The 13,672-nt window shown below is 49.6% G+C and overlaps 5 protein-coding genes across 5 annotated transcripts; 3 read left to right on the forward strand and 2 right to left on the reverse strand.

The window, feature by feature from the left end:
- Positions 1-789: 789 nt before the first annotated feature.
- Positions 790-3,659, forward strand: ALT_7011 (Zn(II)2Cys6 transcription factor; the record flags this gene model as incomplete). Its single annotated transcript, XM_089600165.1, has 9 exons — positions 790-920; positions 1,055-1,100; positions 1,177-1,327; positions 1,377-1,587; positions 1,647-2,223; positions 2,280-2,318; positions 2,554-2,813; positions 2,901-3,550; positions 3,610-3,659. The coding sequence occupies 9 exons, from the start codon at positions 790-792 to the stop codon at positions 3,657-3,659; spliced, it is 2,115 nt and encodes a 704-aa protein (XP_089455627.1).
- Positions 3,660-4,106: 447 nt separating this feature from the next.
- On the reverse strand, positions 4,107-6,911 carry ALT_7012 (uncharacterized protein YML020W; the record flags this gene model as incomplete). Its single annotated transcript, XM_033558350.2, has 5 exons — positions 4,107-4,362; positions 4,418-4,567; positions 4,631-4,710; positions 4,772-6,694; positions 6,771-6,911. 5 exons carry the CDS (start codon positions 6,909-6,911, stop codon positions 4,107-4,109), a joined length of 2,550 nt encoding a protein of 849 aa, XP_033414241.2.
- A 492-nt stretch (positions 6,912-7,403) lies between these two features.
- On the forward strand, positions 7,404-9,967 carry spb1 (rRNA methyltransferase spb1; the record flags this gene model as incomplete). Its single annotated transcript, XM_033558351.1, has 4 exons — positions 7,404-7,421; positions 7,486-7,635; positions 7,690-9,355; positions 9,414-9,967. The coding sequence occupies 4 exons, from the start codon at positions 7,404-7,406 to the stop codon at positions 9,965-9,967; spliced, it is 2,388 nt and encodes a 795-aa protein (XP_033414242.1).
- A 650-nt stretch (positions 9,968-10,617) lies between these two features.
- Positions 10,618-12,188, forward strand: dot1 (histone methyltransferase DOT1; the record flags this gene model as incomplete). The annotated part of the gene is made up of 2 exons (XM_033558352.1): positions 10,618-11,165; positions 11,225-12,188. 2 exons carry the CDS (start codon positions 10,618-10,620, stop codon positions 12,186-12,188), a joined length of 1,512 nt encoding a protein of 503 aa, XP_033414243.1.
- Positions 12,189-12,757: 569 nt separating this feature from the next.
- Positions 12,758-13,497, reverse strand: ALT_7015 (ATG16 family protein; the record flags this gene model as incomplete). The annotated part of the gene is made up of 3 exons (XM_089600166.1): positions 12,758-12,916; positions 13,045-13,306; positions 13,367-13,497. The coding sequence occupies 3 exons, from the start codon at positions 13,495-13,497 to the stop codon at positions 12,758-12,760; spliced, it is 552 nt and encodes a 183-aa protein (XP_089455628.1).
- Between the last annotated feature and the right edge of the window lie 175 nt (positions 13,498-13,672).

Below are 13,672 nucleotides of genomic sequence, written 5' to 3' on the forward strand. Positions count from 1 at the left end.
AGGCTATTAGTTACTACGTTATTACTGTCTTGTCACATACCTAGGTAGTCATACCTTAGGACATTAAAAACATGTATATATCCGGGTTCCTACAGTTATAACAGCTACAATTCTTGGTTTCCGCTTTCAGCCCGGGAGTGTAGATATGCGTCACCCTCATTGAGATCCTTTGCTATGAATAGTCTGTCACGTTGCAAGGTTCGTTAAAAGGCTTGAAGCCTGGGGATAAAGGTGATTGTCATTGTCACGTGACCAATACAGTACTTATGCTCCAATCAGGAAGTCGGCGATTGTTTTCAACGCCCTTTACTCCATCATAGTTCTTACGCAACTTTCTGGTTTATCACAACCGTCTCTGGAGAATAGGGAACTTGATGAGTCTCTCTTGTCCAAGGCACCCTATCACCCTTTTTATCTCACGAGTTAATGCGAGGTGAAGCCTGCTCCACATATCCCTTTCCTGAACCAAAGCAAATCCCGAACCGTGGGAGTTCGGGATTTGGATCGTTGGCTACGGATGATTAAGCCACGGCGCGACGCCCCGGCTTTTAGCAGTAACTATATCAGACCACATCTCTGGGATCCCGATTGACCAGCACCAGAGGGAGAAAAGTTCCGTGATCGTACGGCCCCTGTGCCCAGTAGTTATGCGCGAAGGTGACCCTTTCGAGGCGGTGGGTGTGATATAGACCGCTTTCATTAAGCCTGCACGAGACTACGACCAAACCCCGTTGAATGAAGGGACTCAAAACACGAAATTGAAGTGATTTGATTGATCGGGATTTCGAGATGGTGCTGGAGAACCTTCCACACCCTGTTAATACCGGAATCGCCCCAGTTACACAATCCAAGACTTCGCGGCCCACAGTGGTTCGGAAGAAGTTTGCCAAACCGCCAGTCAAAGTAGCTTGTCTGACATGGTAAGCCGTCTTGATCCTTCATGTTTACAGATCCATGTGACCCTCGTCGGTAATTCCTTCGACTACTTGGATTTCTCTACCCCTTGTCTCCCTGTCGCTGGTTGTTGCCTTTGATGCTGACTCTGACGCGACAGTCGTGCATCAAGGACGCGCTGCGATGGTCAAGAACCATGCTCCAACGTATGTTTACTAACTCTATACTGACTCTCCTATGTTTGTCTCTATATATGCTGAGACAAGGTCGTTCACTTGACAGTGTCTTAGCAAGAAGAAGAAATGCTCGTACCTGCCTAGTAGGAGAGGCGGTCCAAGGAAGAAGAAAAAGAGCTCATCTCCTTCGGATTCAAGAACCCGGCAGGATGACTTCCAAAACTCTACCATCACGCCAGCATCTGGCTTTGATGACTGTAAGTGAGGCGACCCTTGTCTGTAATTGCAGCACTAACCTTCAAGCAGCCTCGGCGATGTTTGGTCAGATTGATGTACTCTCCTTGCCAGGAGCTGGGCTGAGAGCGTTAGATTACTCATCGGATGTGAATAGCATGTTTGCTGATCTCTTCCCTTCGAACAATGGCAGCAACACCCAGGGTCAGATTGGGCCGACACGTTCGCCTTCAAACATACCATCCCAGCCTATGGTCAGGACATATGGCAGCGAACAGGATATGTAAGGCTTCACTTATGAGTGGCAGCCAGAAGGCTTGCTGAACGCTGATTCGAATATAGATTGAACGCATACTACGACTTCATTCACCATTATTTTCCCATACTTCCACCACGAGTCGCTCCGCGCTGTCCAGATAGGCCAATCAATTCCGCTGGTCACTATTCGTCATCTCCTTCTGGAGAGCCTTTACTGGCATACAAACCACAATCCCCCCTCAGTCTTGCAATTTCCGCTATATTGGCCCTGGTGCCCCATCCTGACGATCCTGAGCCGTTGTCTCCGGTTGCTGTGATACGTCGTAGAACTTATGCTCATACCTTTGCGCAACTAGCTAATGCTGGTGTTGAGGAAGATTGCGAATTACAAGCTTCTTCGACGGATCCGTCCCAAGCATTAGCGAACAATCGACCCAGGATCAACCGGGAGCCCTTGCATCCACGGACACCTGTGGAACTCGAAAGCCTTCTTGCGTTGCTGATCCTCTGCGTATATGAATATACACAGCGGGGAAATCTGCTCAAAATGAGGTATCGGGCTGGCCAAGCCTTGGCAATCGCGCTGGACATGTCCCTCCAGTCGCTCGGGGAGGAGCATGATGAATGTGCAGAGGCTCGGCGGAGGGCCTGGTGGATGACGGTACGGCCGTTGGTCAAGTATCATCGCGGCGTGTTCACTAATTATCTGCTGTCTAGTACTATTGCGTGCTTCAGGGTTCGATCGTCAGTACAACGGTAAGCTAACGTTGATTTCAAACCGGCTCGCGAGACTCTTTGAGATTTAAAAGTAGCTGATCTTGGATCTACAGCCGCTCTCCATAATCGCCAGCGACCCTCAATTCGTTACACCTTATCCTCGTTTCTCTGCAGATCCAGAGGCAAGTCTTCCGCTCCGCCTTCAGCGCTTCCAGGATGATCTTCAAGCAAACCACACCACAAACAAATAGCACCGTTCTGACCGGCTCTCCAGGGATGGGCTGTCTTGATGCAAGCCCAGCAAGTGCTGGCCTCCGCAACTCAATTCGTCATCGACTTGAACAAATGCATGTCGACTGGCGCCAACATGACTTACATATATGAAAGAATGCAGCAACTCGACGCCTGGGCTAGCTCCGCAATAGCACAATCAAATCTCCTTCCAATGGTCCCTCAATCTATGGGCTGCGGTGACGAAGTGGAGTATACAACCGCCCATAGCATACGCGCTATCGCGCGAATCAAGCTTTCTAGGTAAGCGGTCTTTTATTAAAGTTAAGAGCTTATTCACAAAGATGCTGATACGAAAGTAAGTGCACAAATTAAGGTACACCGATTCAGGGCGTTCTCGGATATTCCACTCTTTATCAAGAAGCATTGCGACCTGACCGCAGCTAATCCCAACAACATGATAACGGGCGATTCGGCGTCCAAGGTGTCCAAAGAACAGGACGGTTTGGCAAACATCTCGTGTTGCTGCAGCAATATGGACTCCTTCCGCCCGCCGCCATCTACATCGAGCGATTGCACAGGTTCCGCTTCTTCCTCCGGCTCTGCCACATCAGATTATCACTCCATGGTACCATTCTCATTTACCAGCGGCTTCCCATACAGCAGCCAGCACTCCGCCAAAGTCTGCTTGAAAGCGGCTCTTACGATCTCACGCATGTTCCCGAGCCTGCCCCTGCCACAGCCGCTCTACGCTTCGAGTGGCAGTAACACGCCCAACCAGGAGCCGCCCTCATCGCCGCAAAAGCAGCTACCGCGAACAATGCCATCATTCGCATGCTGTCTGATGCAAGGAAGCTACGCCTTGTTGATGATATTCTACAAAGCGACAGTGGAGAAACAAATGTCGCCAGATTACGGGAATGAATCCACAAACAGTGCCTCGGATCGACTGATCGAGGAGATCCGTCAAGGCTTGGAGCGTGTCATTGAAACCGTTCAAAATTATGCGATTGCCTTTGAGGCGTTGGATGGCATGAGAGGTAGGCAGCTGCTTCAGCGATGTCCCGAAGACAGAATCTGACTAACGCTTGTGTCACAGACGAAATCGAAGGTGCATATCACACGGCGTTTCCTCCGGTATCTCAGTAGCTGCTATTATCTCTCTGAGCGGCTTCATTTCTTTTCTGATTCTTTCCCCTTTGACTCAGATCACGATACGATATTCATTCAGTATCCATTTAGAAGCAGCCCTGGTGGTCTGAGAACTGGACATTGTTGTCTGCTCTCCCTCCAACTCATTTTGGTCAAAGTATACGTGCTGGCCTCGTTCCTCCCTACCATTCACAATGAGATTCCATAACCTTCCAACATCACTAGTCTTCTAATTAGTGATATTCTTCTAATCCGCGTACTTGGTATATACACCGTTCTTTTCACTCAACATGACCATGTCTAGGTATCTATGTAAAGAACTGGATTAGACCGCAACACAGAAACCAGTCATCTCTACTTCTAGACGCAAAAAACACCCAAAGAGCAACAGTAGGACAAGAAGCAAATCCAGATACGGGCGAAGAAGCACCAGCAGGCGCCCGCTTAGAGTTTGGACCTGATTCCCTCGAGTCTGAATTTGACATCCTTTAGAACTTTGCTCGAGGGCTTCCAATCATCGTATTGCCTTAATAATTGCATTGTCTCTTCATAGAGTTCGCGGCGAACATACTCTTCTTCGAGTATGCCCCGCATGGCAAACGGTAGAATATAGGGGTTCGAAGGAGACGGGAGACTCCGTCTGACGTCTAAGGTAGCGTTACTGACATTTGACGTTTCCAGAGCAAATTCAATCGCCAGCCTAAGGGATGAACGTTAGCCTTATGAGGGTCAGCATCAACGACAAGCCAGCGCACCGATAGACAGCCTCTTCGTCATAGAGACGTGAATGACCTTCTCCTGTGTAAAGGCTCCCTGCCAGCGGAGAGCTCAATTCTCGGATGAGGCCATGGTCCGAGATCCCCAAGTTACGAAGTTTGAGCACGAAACCGACCAGATGGGAAAGACTATCAGAAGAACAAGACGTTAGCAAGGTGGGAAAGATCAAGCTGCGAAATAAATTAACGTACAAGCTTGGTGCATGGACTCTACCGTCCACGAAAACGGCGCGGTAGATGTAGGGATGGACCACTGGTGAGAAGAGAGACGACTACAACAAGAGTTAGACTGCAACTGCGAAGTAAACCGGTAATAAGCGGACAGTGCCTTACCTCTAGAGATACCAGCTGGTCATCGATACTCCCAATGTAGGATATTCGAACGCCAGAGTCCAGAGCGCATTTCAATGCAGCTTCATAATCTTTTGAGACTTGGCTATAGGGCAGAGCAAATTCAAAAAGCTCACCCGCCGAACCACTGATCCATCGTGATCTATAATCTGAGAATGGCCCCATATTGACGCCGGCCATAGCGCACACGCCAACACGAGTGGCATTCAAGCAGCCAAAAGCAATGAGTTTCGCAACTAACATGATCGCAACCGGAACACCTTGACTGTGACATGCAACTAGGATAAAATCCGCTTTCCTGATTTTCTCCACCCAATTGAGGAGCAGCTTCCATAGCAAGTCGACGCGTTCAGCGATGCGGCCCTCACCTTCTAGTGCAATCTTCTCGACATCGCATGCATAGCCATGACTCTCTGTCCACTTGTGGATGGCCTCCGCCGCCATGGTGGCAAATCTCACGGAGGTACCTGTTGGTTGTCCAAGTACTGTCCGTATTAGTGGAGCGGGAAAATACCCATGTACACCAATGGCCAATGCATTTTTGATGCTTGGGGGATCTCTGATCAAATAGACATGCTTGTTATCAGGCTCTCTGCGATAGTGCAAGAACCGTCCAATTGTTTGCACGAGGGAGTGTGTTTCTTTCACAGCAAAAGTGTCCGAAAAGAGAGGTAGGACTTGATTCGGTAGTACTTTCTGCAATTGCTTCGTTGCTGCTGCCTCTGACACTCGTGGTGGGGGTGATTCAGGAGGAAGGTCCTGCACATGAGAGGGGATTCTGTCAGTGGCAGCAGCACTGCTCCTAGGAGTCTTGATTTTGATGTTGCCTTTCTTGGTGTCTTCCGCTTTCTGTTCCAGTCCTGTTTCTTCCTGTAGACTGTCCTGAGGTTGGTTTGAAGATGATCGTTGCGCGGTTGAAGCCTCAATTGACTGAGGATCTGCTAGCGCCACTTGATTCGAATTGTGCGATGAATCTCTGAACCAGAACGACCATCCCGACTTAGTGTTCTTGGCCTGTGTATCAACTGGACCGCCCGTTCTCTGAGATTCCGCAGGCGGCTGGTTTGAGGACGAAATTGTATGCTTTGGATCGTGGACGGGCGCACTTACAGCAGAAGAAGGTCCGAGGGATTCGGGTTGGGAGTGATCTTGGTGTTCTTCGGGCTTGAGCGTATCCGCCCCCTGTGGCGGCGCAGACGAACCATACAACATTTGAAACCAGGTTCGCTTCTGTGATGACGTAGGAGCTTCTGTGGCCGGTGCAGAGGGTGTCTCTGCACTTCTCACAGGGTCGTTGGAGGGAGGTTCACAATTCTTCGGCGTTTGGTCTTCAGCAGACGGTTCGGTCGGGGTGCTTTCGGTCCCAGGCGCTCGTTCTGACTGAGCACTAGTGGAAGATTCTTCAGCTGAGTTTGCCGTATAGAACCATGAGAACCAGCCGCTAGCTGGCTTCGAGGATGATTGAGCCTGACCCGGTTCCACCGCTCCAGCACCTGATCCTGATGGGAAGGTGTCGGTTGTCTGTTTTAGTTGCTCTCCGTTCCTATCGTCTGTAGCCCCTGTAGCCTCCTCGCTTGATCCTTCCTTCTGGGCCAAATTCGGGGCTGGACTGGCAGTATCGAACTGGGAATCCAGTGTTGGAGTGGATGCGGAACCATCGGAAGCGATGTTGATCTTTGTTGTCGTAGCGTCGGCAGGTAGAGATCTGGTCGATGCGCCTTTTTTCTTGGTAAGCTGAAGTGGAGGATTTCTATGTTGTTTTGGGATGTGAAGGAGGGATTCCGAGGAGGTAGTCATGCTCGATGCTACATTTTGAGCAACCGAAATGCTCTCGCGGGCAACCTCGGTAACAGGCGCCGCTTTAGATGCTTTAGACACCGCGGGCCAAAGTGCAGGGTACCAGTTCTAAGAACGAATAACATCAGCTTTGCTGGACTCAAATATACCAACTGTCTGTTGAATGACAAGAAGATTGACTCACACCACTTCCTTGCTTCTGCGAAGTTGAGCGCTTTGCGCCTACTGGAGATGAGGTTACCTCGTTGCTCAATGAGGGAGATGATTGCGACTGCGGGCCGGACGGGCTGGGCTTTATTCTCTTACGAGATCCCGTTGGCGCCATGGAAGAAGGTAGTAGAACATTACCAAGGCAAATATTAAAGTGCAAGTCAATAAAGAGATGAGATCATTTAGAAGGATGATGAAGACGAGTCTTACAGGAGTGCCTGCTAGCGCTCCGCATCCAACACAACCGCCACGGTCGGCCTTGTTGCACCACAACCAAGCTATCAGGCAGAGACACACACTGATATCATGTCACATGTTATCCGTGATCCTTTCCACCGCCTTTTCGGGTTAGATACCTGAGGCATGCATATGTGGCTGGTGTATCTCTACACCGCCACAGGAGTTCGGGCGGGACCCGCCAAAAACTAGAAAAATTATTTCCGCCGGGGAGAAATTTATCGGAGGATAACATGCTGGATAAGCATTCTGGTCATTCTCTGACTTCCTTTCTTCGTTGTAATTTTTTTTGTAATCATCCACTTACCGACTCTTTTGTCGTGCACTTCCTGGATCTTGTCGAGCCTATCTCGACTACCCATTCACAGAAATGGCGATCCAAAAAAAGGTATGACAGGATCACTTAATTCCTCTCTACGTTTGGAAGACTTCTTTGCGCTAATATCGACCAGCACGGTAAAGGTCGTTTGGACAAGTGGTATCGCCTTGCGAAAGAAAAGGGATACAGAGCAAGAGCTGCTTTCAAATTGATCCAGCTAAACAAGAAGTATGGTTTCTTGGAAAAGAGCAAAGTCCTTCTGGATCTTTGCGCGGCTCCCGGTGTACGTTTAGTCACACCCTTTTTTCCGCTGATTCCTTTACTTATGATAAATTAGTCGTGGTGTCAAGTAGCGGCAGAATGTATGCCCACACAGAGCATCATTGTCGGTGTCGATCTCGCCCCAATCAAGCCAATTCCTCGAGTCATTACCTTTCAAAGCGATATTACAACAGAAAAGTGTCGCGCGACGATCAGACAACATTTGAAACACTGGAAAGCAGACACTGTGCTTCACGACGGAGCTCCAAATGTTGGTACGGCGTGGGTTCAGGACGCTTTCTCCCAGGCGGAGTTGGTCTTGCAGTCGATGAAGTTGGCCACGGAGTTCTTGGTTGAGGGTGGTACCTTTGTCACCAAAGTCTTTAGATCGAAGGACTACAATCCTCTGCTCTGGGTTTTCAAGCAGCTCTTCACGTCTGTGGAAGCGACAAAGCCTCCTTCTTCCCGAAATGTGTCCGCAGAAATCTTTGTCGTCTGCCGTGGATTCAAAGCTCCAAAACGCATTGATCCCAAATTTCTCGACCCCAAGCATGTTTTTGCAGAATTGACAGATGCTACGCCAAATAACGAAGCGCGTGTATTCAATCCGGAGAAGAAGAAGCGAAAGAGAGAAGGTTACGAGGAAGGTGATTACACACAGTTCAAGGAGATACCGGTCACGGAGTTCATCAACACCACTGATCCGATCGCGATTCTTGGTACTTATAATAAGCTCAGCTTCGAACAATCTCCGGGAGGAGATCTTGCATTGGCGACTCTGAACAGACTGGAAGAGACCACGGACGAGATTCGAACCTGCTGTGAGGATTTGAAGATTCTTGGCAAAAAGGAATTTCGGAATTTGCTCCGATGGCGGTTAAAGGTCCGTGAAAAGTTTGGGCTTGTAGTCAAAAAAGGGCAAGCCAAGGCCGATGAACCTGAGGAGGTCGCAGAGGTTGCTCCCATGGATGAGGAGTTGGCCATACAGGAAGAGCTGCAACGCCTCCAGGAGAAGGAGAGCTCCAAGCGCAAGAAGGAAAGGCGCAAGGAGAATGAGAAGAAGCGCAAAGAAATCGTACGCATGCAAATGCATATGACAACGCCTATGGACATTGGCATGGAGCAACTTGGGCCCGGCGGCGAGGACGCAACTTTCTCATTGAAACGAGTGGAAAGAGATGGGGCAAGAGATGTCATTGCGTCTGGAAAGGTAGCGGAAATTGAGAGTGACAGTGAGGACGATCAAACGGAATCTGATGACGACGAAAGCGATGACGAAGGCGACCTACTTGAGAGGGAGCTCGATTCATTGTACGAACGGTACCAGGAACGCAGAGAAGATCGGGACTCCAAAGTACGGGCAAAGAAAGCACGAAAAGACTACGAGGCGGACGAATGGGACGGCTTCTCAGACTCTGACAAGGAAGACGACGAGGGATCAGAGGAAGAGGGCGAGTCCCAAGCGGCGGTCAAGCCAGCTCCTCCTAACTCGGGAACACTCTCCAGCAAGGCCGCGATGTTCTTCGATCAAGACATTTTCCAGGGTCTGGGTGATGTCGACGACGTCGAGGACGAGGACAGCGCAATTGAAATGCAGGAGGACGATAAATCCGCTAAGAAGGGCTCTGCTTTGGACAAACAAGCGCCCAAGGATGCAAAGCAAAAGGCACAGGCCACTGAAGACTTTTCAGATAGCGAGCCTGAAGAGCCTGACGACCCACGGAAGAAGAACGGCCAACTCGGTATGTTTCCATGAGTAGGTACTGTTCAGACGAGCCGCTAACCCTTTTTTTACCCCAGATATCGATATCATCACCGCAGAAGCCATGGCGCTCGCCCAGCAAATGGCTACTGGTGAAAAGAAGTCCCAGGACATTGTTGATGACGGTTTCAATCGGTACACCTTCCGGGATGTTGACGGTCTGCCCGAATGGTTCCTCGACGACGAAAACAAGCATTCTAAGCCCCAACGGCCTATCACGAAGGCGGCTGCGGCCGCAATCAAGGAAAAGCTGCGTGCCATCAATGCTCGGCCCATCAAGAAGGTGATGGAGGCTAAGGGCCGTAAAAAGATGAAGGCTGCTCAGAGACTCGAGAAACTGCGCAAGAAGTCTGCTCTGCTGGCAGATGACGAGGCGCTCAGTGAAAGGGACAAGTCGCAGGCCATTGCGAAGTTGATGAGCAAAGCGGTCAAGAAGAAACCCAAGCAGCAGGTGAAGTTGGTTGTTGCTAAGGGAGCCAACAGAGGTATCTCCGGTCGTCCACGCGGAGTGAAGGGCAAATACAAGATTGTGGACTCGCGTATGAAGAAGGATATCCGGGCTCAAAAGAGACTAGCCAAGAAGAAGAAATAGACGGACAGCAGACTATGTGTATGACATTGGCATTTTCAATCATACTCCCGTACATATGAACTACAGTTTGATACCCTCAGGGCTGGCTTTACTTCAGTAGAGAATAGCGACAACCATAGGTCTTATCTGAAGGGTGGTGTTAAATCACCCGTTCTAGTCCTACATGTTTGTTTGCATTGACCTTCAAAACTTGAATGGCAGTCTGTTTAAGTGGACAGTCAGCGGTCAATTATTGTCGATACTATACAAGTGTTTGGGAGACCCCACAGCTGTGGAGATGGTGCATGGATTGTGCATAAGTAGTGAATACTAATGTACACACTAAGCCTAATATAGAAACTCTAACTCGCAGTGGCAATTGTAAAAGGCTTTAGTGCCTTGGGGCCTGAGGCTATTAGTGAATGACTTGATCTTCTGTCTTAGCCTGCTCACTTTTCGCGGGTCTTCTTCCCTTTTCCTTGTGCCCTGTACTTCCAAGTCTTTTTCACTCTATTATTTGCATTGCATTCTTGTTGATCATTCTTGTCTATGGGACTTTTGCATATGAACTCCCTATCATAGCGTGTGCTATTGTCTTCTTTGTCCATATTTCTACACGCGTCAGCATATTTTACCTCCCCGCCGCAGACCGATTTCGCCAACTCCGCTCCATGGGATTTTTCGATCACCTCCAGAAAGGAGGCGCTTTTTCACTGCAGGCTCAGAAGCCACAGATTCGTAAGGTTATCCAGACCCGGCCCGCGCCGCCCTCAAGATCGTCGTCGCACACCCCCGTCAGATCATCGTCGCAGACCACACCCCCGCAGAAGACCAAAAGACCCCGAGACTCCACTAGCCGGTCTGTTTCGAGTGATCCTGATCGTCGCCCATCGAAGCGTTTAAGTACCCCCTTGCGAAATAGGAAACGGCCAACTCCCGAGCAACGGCTCTCGAGTGACGACGATGACGCAAGTGACACGGATACATCATTTGAGTTGCGCAAGCGGGCAAGAACGGAGGATAGTGCGGAGCCTGACCTCGCGAGGCGCATACGGTCTCTGAAAGCATTTTCGGAGGAGAATGTTAAACCACTGCCGTTGGTCCACGCTGCAGATATTACATCCAAGCAAAAAGCTGGAAACTTCAAACGCGCGTTTGGTGGGGCGGACCGGCCGACGGAGATTCTTCTGCAGTATCCTAGTGCTTCACTGAAAGAAAGGTACGCAATTCCGGTCTAGTGATACCCATAATCCTGTCTAACTGCTTGGTTTGGTGTAGATTCAACCTCGTCGTGCCCCGCGACAACGATGATTTCAAGCCTATTGATGATATCGTTCATGTTATCGACACCGTTTTTGAGAACTATATTCCTGAGAGCGAGGCGGATTTCTTCAACAATGAATCAACAGGCATCAAACGGAGATTGCGTCGAGCTTTGGCACATTCGTCCGAGACGGAATTTCGAGAAGCTGTGGCCGACTACAATCATCAGATCGACCAGTTAAGACGTAGTGGGGCCATTGCTAAGCATTTGGACGCGACACATCGGTTGAGCCTGCCGCTGGTAGAGAGGATATTGACACAGATTTACGCCCGTACTGTATCCCCTCGAGTTGAATCTCTTCGCCGGTACGAAAATGGAACAGACAACGTTTACGGGGAGCTCCTGCCTCGTTTCATCAGCACAATCTTCAAAGAAACTCGACTAAAATCGGGGCAAGTCTTTGTCGATCTGGGATCTGGGGTTGGTAACGTGGTTTTGCAAGCTGCGCTTGAAATTGGATGTGAAAGTTGGGGTTGCGAGATGATGGCCAATGCTTGTGACCTGGCAGAACTTCAGCAGGCCGAGTTCAGAGCACGCTGCCGGCTCTGGGGTATTGCGCCAGGGAAAACACACCTTGTCCGCGGCGACTTTCTGCAAGAGCAAAGCATCATTGATGTTCTGAAACGCGCAGATGTTGTTCTGATCAACAACCAAGCCTTTACACCTCAGCTCAACAATGAGATTATCAATCACTTCTTGGATATGAAGGAGGGCTGCCAGATTGTGTCTCTCAAATCTTTTGTCCCTGCCGGTCACAAGATTCAGTCTCGCAATTTGTACTCCCCGATCAACCTTTTGAAGGTCAAACAGTTGAATTACTGGTCAAACAGTGTCAGCTGGACTGACGTTGGGGGCACATATTTTATTGCCACCAAAGATAGTTCCAGGCTCAAGGCTTTTGCGGATAGCATGGAGTGAGCGAACTCGATCACTGCATCATGATTCATTCATTACTGTTGCATGGCATTACGACTAAGGATGCACAACCCCTGGCATTACCTCGCCTTTTTGACATTTTGATTTTTATGTGAATATTTCCGCATTGGGTACCCCCGTATATATCGGCATGTCTGTTGACATTCTTTTGGGCCATGCCTTGGAGCAATGAGTTTTCTTTTGGAAATATTCTCTCTTGTTCCGTGATACCTTTTTGTTATGATGATCCACCATCCTTTTTGGCATACTCCATCAATCCCATCGCAAGATGGCCTTCATGTCATATTCCATGTGCGCGAATCTTAGGGGTGAAGGCCAATTTGAGACCAAATGAAGAGACGCACGCTGTCTGCGGTGGCTCTGGGCCAGCCGGATTGACCATTGGGTGCACTCTTGGATACCATTTCTTGTATGAATAGATGAGTTAGTTAGACGGGGACTGTATCAATCTTATGTACATAGAAAATTGTTAACCGGGGATGGCATGTTGAAGCTGGTCGCTCTTTTTGGGACTCTGATTCCCCTAGTTAAGCCCCCGTTGGTGATGCAGCTCAGGAGAATTTCGAGGCATCATTCATGGCTTCTGCTTCTCTGCCAATCCTGGCCATCCAGCGGTCAATCAGCTCCTGGTTCTCACGCTGTAGCCTGCTGGATCGCTCTTCGGCCATGTTAAGCTGCAGATTCAGAGTCGCGAGTTCGTCTTGGAAGTCCTACGAAGCGATCGTATCAGCAAACAAGTGGCGGCATGGCGGACGAATGAAAGACATGCCTCGAGTAACTTGGCCTTCCCCTTCAATTCTGCATCCCTATCCTTTACGCGCATTTGTAGATGAGTTACTTCACTCTCCAAAGCATGGATACGTCTTCCATCTTGCGTGCTTCTCTTCCGTAGATTCTCCAACTCGGTGCTCAGCTCAGTCAGCCGGGCCTGCAACTCCGAACGAGCGCGTTGGGCTTCGGAAAGATCCGCACGTGTAGCTGCTAGAATATCAGGAACAGATGGGCCTGCCAACGACTTCCCAGCTGCAGGGATCGCTGTATGTTTGTCTCCAGCCCATGTGAGATATTGGGCACCTTGAGCTCCAGCGGACGCAATTCGGCTAGTTCGATCGGCCAGCTGCGTATCTAGTCGACGACAGTTTGTTAGATTATCCTCTTACAAAGGCTTCGCAGTCGCCAGGCCATAGACCTTATCCAGTGGCATACAAGCATTATAGAGAGCGATATTTGCCCTTTCTCGGCGGTCGCGCGCCGCCAGAGCGGCGGAGTACTCATTCCTCCAGTGAGTCATGTGATAGTCTTCCGGCGAGGAGGCGGGGCAGTTGACAGCGGTTCTTGTCGGGTTACGAATACATTTTTATTCCTGTAGATAGCGCAGATCAAAGAGGACGGTGGAATAGCATACAGTGCTCGACATGGCATTCTATGGCAGGCAACGAACGGTTGTTGATAAGCGACGATAACGA

The sequence above is a fragment of the Aspergillus lentulus genome (assembly GCF_001445615.1).
Source record: "Aspergillus lentulus DNA, contig: Alt12, strain: IFM 54703, whole genome shotgun sequence".
Taxonomy (NCBI): domain Eukaryota; kingdom Fungi; phylum Ascomycota; class Eurotiomycetes; order Eurotiales; family Aspergillaceae; genus Aspergillus; species Aspergillus lentulus.